This window comes from Ceratotherium simum, chromosome 12 (assembly GCF_057802395.1).
Source record: "Ceratotherium simum simum isolate JZ-2026a chromosome 12, ASM5780239v1, whole genome shotgun sequence".
Taxonomy (NCBI): domain Eukaryota; kingdom Metazoa; phylum Chordata; class Mammalia; order Perissodactyla; family Rhinocerotidae; genus Ceratotherium; species Ceratotherium simum.
This window is the reverse complement of record NC_141911.1, coordinates 53,923,120-53,934,140: the sequence shown is the minus strand read 5'-3', so window position 1 is coordinate 53,934,140 and position 11,021 is coordinate 53,923,120. Positions and strand designations below refer to the sequence as shown.

At 36.5% G+C, this 11,021-nt stretch overlaps 1 protein-coding gene across 2 annotated transcripts in view; it reads right to left on the bottom strand.

Annotated features, from left to right (window-relative positions):
- MFSD8 (major facilitator superfamily domain containing 8) overlaps window positions 1-11,021 on the bottom strand; it is a 39,158-nt gene continuing 28,137 nt past the window's right edge. For both annotated transcript variants that reach the window (XM_004426508.3, XM_087437629.1), the window contains 3 exons: window positions 9,477-9,580; window positions 9,141-9,388; window positions 1-5,109 (listed from right to left, as the gene is read on the bottom strand). In XM_004426508.3, coding sequence (XP_004426565.1) covers window positions 4,903-5,109; window positions 9,141-9,388; window positions 9,477-9,580 — 559 coding nt within the window. In that variant the 3' untranslated portion in view covers window positions 1-4,902. The remainder of the gene's footprint in view (window positions 5,110-9,140; window positions 9,389-9,476; window positions 9,581-11,021) is intronic.

Genomic DNA, 11,021 nt, shown 5'->3' with positions numbered 1-11,021 from the left:
GTACATATATAATAATCTTGTTTATTAGAAAATATACATTTACAATGTAAAATACATTAAATTACAAAAAAATCAGCAGTAGTCTAAAATGTTACCAAAAATTTCCTCTCAAAATAAGTTAATCTATTCTTGAACAGATGCAGACAAGCAGTTTACCCTCTCCAAAACAATAAATTACATGCAGATTTATTTCACTTTATGCAAGAGAAAAGTCGTATATGACCTGGAGTTTATTTCAAATGTAGCCAAGCTTAGCAAGGTAGCATGTAGATCTTTGTGAAGTTATAAATCCCCTCAGAATATGAAAATCACTCTTTCTTATGAAGTTTAAGTTTTCAAAACATCTTTTCTTTTTTTTTTTTTAAAAGATTTTTTATTTATTTATTTCCCCCCCAAAGCCCCAGTAGATAGTTGTATGTCATAGCTGCACATCCCTCTGGCTGCTGCATGCGGGACGCGGCCTCAGCATGGCCAGAGAAGCGGTGCGTCAGTGCACGCCGGGATCCGAACCCGGGTCGCCAGCAGCGGAGCGCGCGCACCTAACTGCTAAGCCACGGGGCCGGCCCACATCTTTTCTTAAATATACGTTATTTTTAGCAGTTTTTCATGCCTTAGGGTCTACTCTTTTTCAATTTATACTCAAATTGTCCCACTGAAGACCTCAACTAGGTGATTTTTTCCCTCAAACTTTACCTCCCTGCTCTCTCCTCAACCCCATGTCACTTCCTTATCTTCTTTTGTGCCAAGATGTGTGCTGGTATAATCATCTGGAGAAGAAAGTGCTCTCAATAAAAAGGAAGGTGGTAGTCATTTTTGCAAGGTTATAGTTTGTCTGAATTTTATTCAATATTATAAATCTTCAATGAAGTTGGAAAACTTCTCTATGTCATATTCTTGCATGGAAACAGGCTAACTATTATGCTAAGATTTTAAACGCCCCAGTCAGGGGGCTTCAAACTACGTTTCTCAAATATTTCTGCTATTAGGAGTCACTGGTATAAGTAACTTAATTTACCCTACAATTAGCAATTAATCAACTGCTATTACTACTTTCTGGGCTATTTTCCCCACTACGAAAAATAGAGTGGTTAAGAGCATGGACTCTGCAGACAGACTGTTATTTAGACAAGTACCTTAACTTCTCTGTGCCTCTCTGTTCCTTCACCTGTAAAATGGGAATCATAATAGTACCTTCACTCCATAAAATTGCTATGAGAATTGAACTGTACATTACACTCACCTGGAATATGGAAAGAATTCTATAAAATGTTTGCTATTATAATTTTCATCATTACTGTTACTGTTGTTATTTCTATCAGGCACACAATCTAAACCAAAGGTGGAGTTTACTCTTTAGGATTAGAAGTGACCCAAAAAATATAAGACAGAGGAAGGAGCTGCAGAACATCAGGGAATAGGGATCCCAGGACTTGACCAAACAGCCAGAAAACTGGCTATGGTTCTAATAATCTAACTGAAGCAGTCTTGCTATGGGAGGTGAAGAGTGAAAACAATCTCTAGAATCTAATCATAGGATGATTTCTGTCAGATTAAGCCTTCTACTAGAGCTGAAGAAGTTGGATTTAAAAGTATAGCAAACTTCAAAAGCAAAAAAAACAATCCAATTAAAAAATGGGCAGAGGATCTGAATAGACATTTTTCCGAAGAAGACATACAAATGGCCAACAGGTAGACGAAAAGGTGCTCCACATCACTAATCCTCAGGGAAATGCAAATCAAAACCACAATGAGGGGCCAGCCCCGTGGCTTAGCAGTTAAGTGCATGCGCTCTACTACTAGCGGCCCGGGGTTGGATCCTGGGCGCGCACCAATGCACCGCTTGTCCGGCCATGCTGAGGCAGCGTCCCACGTACAGCAACTAGAAGGATGTGCAACTATGACATACAACTATCTACTGGGGCTTTGGGGAGAAGAACGGCAAAAAAAGGAGGAAGATAGGCAATAGATGTTAGCTCAGGGCCGGTCTTCCTCAGCAAAAGGAGGAGGACTGGCATGGATGTTAGCTCAGGGCTGATATTCCTCACAAAAAAAACAAAACAAAAAAGCAAAAAACCCACAATGAGATATCACGTCACACTTGTTAGGATGGCTATGATCAAAAAGATAAGAGAAAACACGTGTTGGTGAGGATGTGGAGAAAGGGAACCACTGTTCACCATTGGTGGGAAGGTACATTGGTATAAACATTATAGAAAACAGTATGGAGGTTCCTCAAAAAATTAAGAATAGAAATACCTTATGATCCAGCTATCCCACTACTGGGTATCTACCCAAGGAACCTGGAATCAACAATCCAAAAAGGCTTATGCACCCCTATGTTCATCGCAGCATTATTCACTATAGCCAAGACGTGGAAGCAACCCAAGGGTCCCTGGACTGATGACTGGATAAAGAAGATGTGGTATATATATACCATGGAAGACTACTCAGCCATAAAGAAAGACAAAATCATCCCATTTCCAACAACATGGATGGACCTGGAGGGTATTATGTTAAGTGAAATAAGCCAGAAAAAGAAAGACAAACAAGGCATGATTTCACACATATGTGGAAGATAAACCAACACACAGACAGATAGAACTGTTAGGTGGTTACCAGGGGCTAGGGGGGTGGGGGGTGGGCACATGGGGTGGAGGGATGCACTTACATGGTGACTGATAAACAATAATGTACAACAGAAATTTCACAATAAAAAAAAATTAAGAATAGAACTACTATATGATCCGGCAATCCCACTTCTGGGTATTTATCCAAAGGAGATGAAGGCAGGATCTTGGAAAGATATCTGTACTCCCATGTTCATTGCAGCATTATTCATAATAGCCAAGAGATGGAAACAATGGATGAATGGATAAGGGAGACGTAGTGTGTGAAAATATATATATATATATATATGTGTATATATATATATATATATATACACATATTCCATATATATAATGGAATACTATTCAGCCACAAGAAAGAAGGAGATCCTATCATTTGTGACAATATGGATGGAACTTGAGGGCATTATGTTAAGTGAAAAAAGTCAGATAGAGAAGGATAAATACTGTATGATATCACTTGTATGTGTAATCTAAAAGAGCCAAACTATTAGAGGCAGAGAATGGAATGACAGGTGCCAGGGGCTAGAGGGTGGAGGAAATGGGGACATGCTGGTCAAAGAGTACAAACTTCCTGGTATAAGATGATAAGTGCTGGGGATCTAATGTACAGCATGGTGATTATAGTCAATAATATTGTATTATATACTTAAAAGTTGCTAAGAGAGTAGCTCTTAAATGTTCTCACCACAAAAAAGAAATGGTAATTATGTGATGTGATGGAGGTGTTAGCTAAAGCTATGGTGGTAATCATTTTGCAATATATAAATGTATCAAATCAACATGTACACATTAAACTTACACACTATTGTACGTCAGTTATATCTCAATAAAGCTGGAAAAAGCAAACAAACAAAAGACACAGGGAGAAGATATCCATCTACAAGCCAAAGAGAGAGGCCTCAGAGGAAACCAACCCTGCCAACACCTTGATCTCAGACTTCTAAGCTCCAGCGCTGTGAGAAATAAATTTCTGTTGTTCAAGCCAAAAAAAAAAAGAGTACAGCAAACTTAGTATAAAGTACAGATTACAGTGTTTACTCTCAGATTTGAAAATATTTATAACTTAGAGTAGGAAATATTTGAAAAAGTATTTAGAAATATTTTTGCATTTTTTGTAATACTGATTATCCATATACATAGTTCTGTACTAGGTCCTTTTATCAGCATTCAACTTATATAGAGATAGAAATGTATACACAGAGAGTATGATTTAGCCAGCTTCAAGTAAACTCAGTAAACTGTTAGATTAAAGCCATTTTGCCTCAAATATTTACTAGCATGACTAGATTGGGGCTATCACAGCCTATCCAATTTCAAATTCTGCAGTTCTGAATAGCTATGCAGACATAGATTGAAAACTGTTGTGTCTTCCCTGCCACTACTGAGAGATGGGAAAGTAAATAATGAAAGTGATAGTTTTTCTCCAGAATTTAAGGGAGTTGAAGAATTCCAATAATTTTAATAAACAGTTTGCAATAACACATATCTGGGCTTATGTTTCTAAAGTGAATTATTTATTAATACCTGAAAGAAAAAAGTAGTTAGCTCTACTAAAGGTAGTGAAATCCATCTTGATCTCTTAACGCTCTTTATCGCTCAAATATTAGCATTATTCGTACCCATCTATTAACTTAAGGGTTACTTAGTGAGATCCTGAACTAAAATAAGACAGAAGGTGTAGTATTAAAAACAATGACTTACAGAAGGTAAGGTAGGATGGCAGTCATGGTTAAGTGGAAAAGTTAAGAGTTATGATTTTTATTTCATAAAGAAACTTGATAATAAGAGAAAGTGCATTTTTTTAATAAATAAAAAGTAGGTACCTTCAAACAAAAGCACCTATTTAGGTAAACAATTTTTATGATTTCATTGTGTTATAGGTAGTCAATACAGAACTCTCCTGCGGTTTCACTGCATAGATATTCTCTCATTATTTTAATGACGCCTCTACAGTTTGAATTAAGAGTACAACTTCACATTTATAGACTATCGTCCATTCACTCGAGAGTTCATGCAACCCAAAAAAAGGTGTTATATGAAGAATATTTCTTTTTTAAGATAAGGAAATTATGATCCAGAATGTTTTTACATTATCTTACTATTCATAATTACACATAGAATTCCCTGTGTTATTCAATAAATGTTCTTCTTATTCAAAATATACAGTATCTGCAGCCTGCTTTTTGGAAACTGACTCATAGCAATTGTCTAGCAGAGCCTTAGAAGAGGAAGTCCCACACAGCAAGTACTTTCCATTACTGTCTTAGCTAGGCTACTCTTGAATCCTTCCATGCCTTACAGAAAAAGCGATGAGTCTTCTGTAAACCACTCCCAGGAGTGTGATGGCGAGCACCACTATTCCACACACAAGGCTGAATGCCCATCGTGGGCCCCAGGAAGTGTACACTTGGGTGATGAACACAGGTCCAAGAATCCGAGCTGCACTGCCAGATGCTGTTAACCAGCCCATGTACACACCCTGTGGGGGTGGGGAGGGGAGAAGCAGATTCATATCAAGTTGAGTTATTTAAAAAACAAGGATGATGCTACTATTACCAAACTATGGCAAACTCATAAGAATCACTTTCTCCATCTTTTATTTTTAAATTAAATATAAAATGCATCTCTATAAATATAGCAAATAATGAACAATAAACTTATTTGATATTGTCAGTTTAGGAAAAGTAAAAGTAGTAGTAAAGGGACAAACTTAATGTCTGCTGAAGCCCTGGGAACAATATAATTTATTAATTTATCTTTTAAGGCTAACATTTATTTTGTACTTGCTGTCTTCCCGACACTGTGTTCGGGGCTTTACATGTGATGTTTCTAACGCTCACAAATGTCTATGATTGGTGTTGCCCCACTTAACAAAAGTGGGAACCGAAGCTCAGAAAAGTCAAGTAACTTGTGCAAGAAATTTGAAGCTATGTTTGGCAGACTCCACTGTCCCACCTTCCACTAAAGCACAATGTCCCTCCTCCAAATGCTGTACCCAAAACTGTAACCCAGACAGTCTACCTAAGAATGTGCAATGAAGCATTATTTTTAAAGATTTTATTTATTTATTTTTCCCCCAAAGCCCCAGTACATAGTTGTCTGTCATAGCTGCACATCCTTCTAGTTGCTGTATGTGGGACGCGGCCTCAGCGTGGCTGGAGGAGTGGTGCCTCGGTGCGCACCCGGGATCCGAACCCGGGCCGCCGGCAGCGGAGCGCACGCACTTAATCACTAAGCCACGGGGCCGGCCCGTGAAGCATTATTTTTAATATCCCCAAACTGAAAACAACCTAAATGTCTATCAATGGTGGATTAAGTAAATAAATTATGATGTATTTAATGAATGAAATGCTAGGCAGTTACTTAAAAGAATAAGGCATTATATACAGTAAGATCTTATAATTAGAATAACATCTTATATGCATTGATATAGAAAGAAGGCTATGGCATATTAAGTAAAAAAAATTCAAGATGCAGAAAAAACTTTATGTACATGAGATATAATATAGTCTGTTTCATATTTTTTTAAAAAGGCATGGATGTGGATATATTTGAATAGGCAGAGATGTCCTTGGGGCTGGCCTGGTGGCGTAGTGGTTAAGTTCTCACACTCTGCTTCAGTGGCCCGGGGTTCGTGGGTTCAGATCCCCAGTGTGGACCTACGCACTGCTCATCAAGCCATGCTGTGGCAGCATTCCATATACAAAATAGAGGAAGACTGGCACAGATGTTAGCTCAGGGACAATCTTCCTCAAGCAAAAAGAGGAAGACTGGCAACAGATGCTGGCTCAGGGCAAATCTTTCTCATCAAAAAAAGAAAAGAAAAGAAAAATGTCTTGAAGTAAACAGTGGTTGACTTCAGTGTGGTGAGGCTAAGAGGAGCCTTCATTTTCTGCTATATACATTTCAAATTATTTGAATTTTGTTATAACCGTCATGTATTGTTTTTGTAATTAATATGCTTTTATTCTTTTTTTAATTGATGTGTTAATAGTTTACAACATTGTGAAATTTTGGTTGTACATTTTTGTTTGTCGATCACCATATATATGTCTCCCTTCACCCCTTATGCCCACCCCCCACCCCCATTGCCCCTGGTAACCACAATACAGTTTTCTCTGTCCATGTGTTGGCTTATATTCCACATTTGAGTGAGATCATACGGTGTTTGTCTTTCTCTGTCTGGCTTATTTCACTTAACATAATACCCTCCAGGTCCATCCACATTGTTGCAAATGGGATGATTTTGTTTTTTTTTTTATGGCTGAGTAGTATTGCATTGTATATATATACCACATCTTCTTGATTCAATCATCAGTTGAGGGACACTTGGGTTGCTTCCACTTCTTGGCTATAGTGAATAATGCTGCAATGAACATAGAGGTGCATAAGCCTCTTTGGATTGTTGATTTCAGGTTTGTTGGATAGATTGCCAGTAGTGGGATAGCTGGATCATGGGGTATTTCTATTATTAATTTTTTGAGGAATCTCCATACCATTTTCCATAGAGGCTGCACCAGTATGCATTCCCACCAGCTGTGTATGAGGGTTCCTGTTTCTCCACATCCTCTCCAACATTTGTTGTTTTTTAGTCTTGGTGATTATAGCCATTCTAACGGGCGTGAGGTGATATCTTAGTGTTGTTTTGATTTGCATTTCCCTGATGATTAGTGATGTTGAACATCTTTTCATGTGCCTATTGGCCATCTGTATATCTTCTTTGGAGAAGTGTCTGCTCATTTCCTCTGCCCATTTTTTGATGGGGTTGTTTGTTTTTTTGTTGTTCAGTTGTGTGAGTTCTTTATATATTATGGAGATTAACCCTTTGTCAGATATATGTTTTGCAAATATTTTCTCTTCATTTTGATCCTGGTTTCATTTGTCTTGTAGAAGCTCTTTAATCTGACAAAATCCCACTTGCTTATTTTTTCTTAGGTTTCCTAGTCTGAGTAGGCATGGCATCCGAAAAGATTCCTTTATGACCAATGTCAAATAGTGTGTTGCCTACATCTTCTTCTATGAGTTTTATAGTTTCAGGTCTCACTGTCAGGTCTTTAATCCATTTTGAGTTAATTTTTGTGAATGGCGATACTATGCTTTTATTCTTGATTTTGAAGATTTAAAAATATAATTTTATAGATTAAAAAACCCAGAAATTACCAAAATGTTTTACCTACTATTATATATAGCTTAAAAAAACATGGATATTAAAAAATTTTTTCTCTTTGCCTTATTTCAGTAGAGAAACACTAATTTCTGCCCTGAAAATGTAAAACTATCAGGTAGGTTTTAAAGAGGAAGAAAATATTTTCATTTTGTGGCCATTAAAATGTAAATAACTGCTACTAAAAAGAAGAGTCAGAAGTAAAACCCAGAAACAGCCCAAATGTGCAATAATAGGAAAATGACTGAATAAATCACGGTACATTTATAAAATGGAATACAATGTCTCCATTAAAAATAATTCTCCAAAAGAAAATTAAATTTCATGGGAGAATATTTATAACATATTGTTTTATATATATATATACACACATATATATATAAAAGCACATTACAAAATAGTATCAATGATATAATCCTATTTTTGTGTTAAATACACACACCCATATACACAGACATAGACAAAAGACTGGGAGTGGAAGCATTATTTCACCAAAATGTTAGTAGTAATTGTTTCTTTGATATTTTTCTTCATTTTGCTTCTGTGTTTTTCTAATTTTTATATAATGAATATGGAAATTCCTATAATAAAAACTAATTTTAAAATATATATAGCTGTACACTTTTTTTTTTTTATTTTTTTTTGTGAGGAAGATCAGCCCTGAGCTAACATCCATGCTAATCCTCCTCTTTTTGCTGAGGAAGACTGGCTCTGAGCTAACATCTATTGCCAATCCTCCTCCTTTTTTTCCCCAAAGCCCCAGTAGATAGTTGTATGTCATAGTTGCACATCCTTCTAGTTGCTGTATGTGGGACGCGGCCTCAGCATGGCTGGAGAAGCAGTGCGCCGGGGTGCACCCGGGATCCAAACCCGGGCCACCACTAGCGGAGCATGCACACTCAACCGCTAAGCCATGGGGGCCGGCCCTGCTGTACACTTTTAAGACTATTGTGTTTTCATCTCTTAGTAACTGTCCCAGGGCCAGATGCAATTAAGCCTAGATCTAAATCTGCCTATCAATTTTGGTTCCCTAACTGTTGCCTAGTTTAAGAATGAGTTTCAGAAATTTATGCATCAGATATTTTTTCTATGAAAATGATTTTGAGCTCATAATCTCTGACTTCAAGACATCTTTGAGTTCTAACTTAGAGTACGTTTTGTTAAATTTCAGCATAGAAGCCCTGCATATACTTTACAAACATTGTTTTTTTTTAAATTTAACATAGTGAATATGATTTAAAAAAATCCCCTAAATCAGCTTGTGTAAAAATAAAGAATGGTAGCAAAAAACGTGAGTGCTTACAAGTATATTTTACATAATTGCAATGTCAGGGTAACTGACTCACCTGAGGTTTTGGTCCCAGAATTTTTGAATATAATGTATAGGACATAACATTGCAGGATGGATAGCCTATTCCAATCAGCACCACTGATGTGAGGAACTGAGCCAGATGGATCATGGGGGTGTAGAGGCACCAGGCTTGTTCAGTTGGGCAACCAGTTGGTTCTTCATTGTGATCTTCTCTTGGAGACTTCCAAAGAGTAATAATAATTTCCCCAAATGTGGTATTAGGGATTGAATTATTACGTAAATCTGAAAAAACAAAATTAGTACAATGCATTACCTGTCTATTTTAGATGAATAACAGTGGCTAATGTTATAGAATGATGTATGGCTATACCTTCCCACTGTATTTTGGGAAACTGATTTCCCCAAGGTAACAAGATAAAGAAGCCAACCCATACAACGATGAGTCCTCCCAGTAGAATAGCACGCTCGCCAATCCTGTTAAAGAACAGAAACTCTGTAATTTAAAAATGAAACATGTAACATAGTTTCATAATTTTTATAATTTTAAAAACTATAAATAAAATAATATCGTGATACTTTTAGTGATATAGCAATTAATATGAATGCTAAATATAATTTCCCACTAAAAGGAACCAGGACTCCTCTGAAAACTGGCTGATTTCAGGTCTGGGACAGAAAATGTATATGATGAGCCTGGACATCTTGTCATACCAGAGAGCACAGAAGCTATTAGTGACCACTAGGTCATGAAAAAAGGGCTCAGAGCCAATATGAAGAAGCTGGCCCAAAACACAACAATGTGAACACCAAAACGAATAATAATGACAATGGACTGAAACACATAAAAATGTTACAATCTATGAATTTATACTATACTAAAACAAAATACTCTTGGTTACTTTCAGAGGATGTTAGGGAACGAACTCATTATTTTAAAAATCAATTAATAAAAGGAAAGAATCACCCTGTCTTTCCTATACAAACTATACCTCAGGATAACCAAATAGTTGGTAGGAGGAGGGTTCTCTTTATAGGAAGTATTCCAGGAAATAAAGAAATGACAGAATTAAAACACCAGCATTTTGCAATGATGTATTAATGAATTAATGGATCTAGGGAATGATCAATGGCCACTTACATCATAAAAAGAGATAAAACATGACATTTCTCCTGATATAAGCACATACCACCTATTAAGTATTCTTGCCAAAAAATTGAGCCTAAATCTCATCAAGCTTCTAGATCTAAGTACCAATTTTTGAGAAATATAGTAGACACGGGAAAATGTTAAAAAGAAAACCAAAAACATCCCAGGGATTCAATCAGCGAGATCCAAATGTGGGAAACTATAGGGCAAATATCCAGTTTATTCATTTTGTAAGGGGAAAAAAAGGAAAGAGAGAGATGGAAAAGAAACTTATAGATTAAAAGAGACTTAAGAGACTTAAGAGCCTGAGTCAAGTGAGTAAACTGTGAAACAAAATATAACAATTTAAAACAAAACAAATAAAAAAAAAATTTTGAGTCGGAGAAAATTTGAATACTGCCTGGATATTTGACGATATTTAGAAATCACTGTTAATTTTTTTTAGATGTGATAATGTTGTCATCATTAACTTTGAGAGATATATACTGAAATATTTATGCAAAACATGAAATGATGTCTGGGATCAGCTTCAAAATAATCCAGGTGTACGGGATAGGGAGTGTGGAGCAGATGGAGGTATAGATGAATCAAGATTGTCCCAGGGTTTATAATTGTTGAAGCTGGGTAACAGATATTAGAGACTCAATACATGATGCTCTCTACACCTTAATTTTCCATAATAAAAAGTGAAATATACAAACAAGACCAAAGGCTTCCTAAAACAAACCAAACAAACCCAAATGCTTCCCATCACCCTCAGAGTACCTA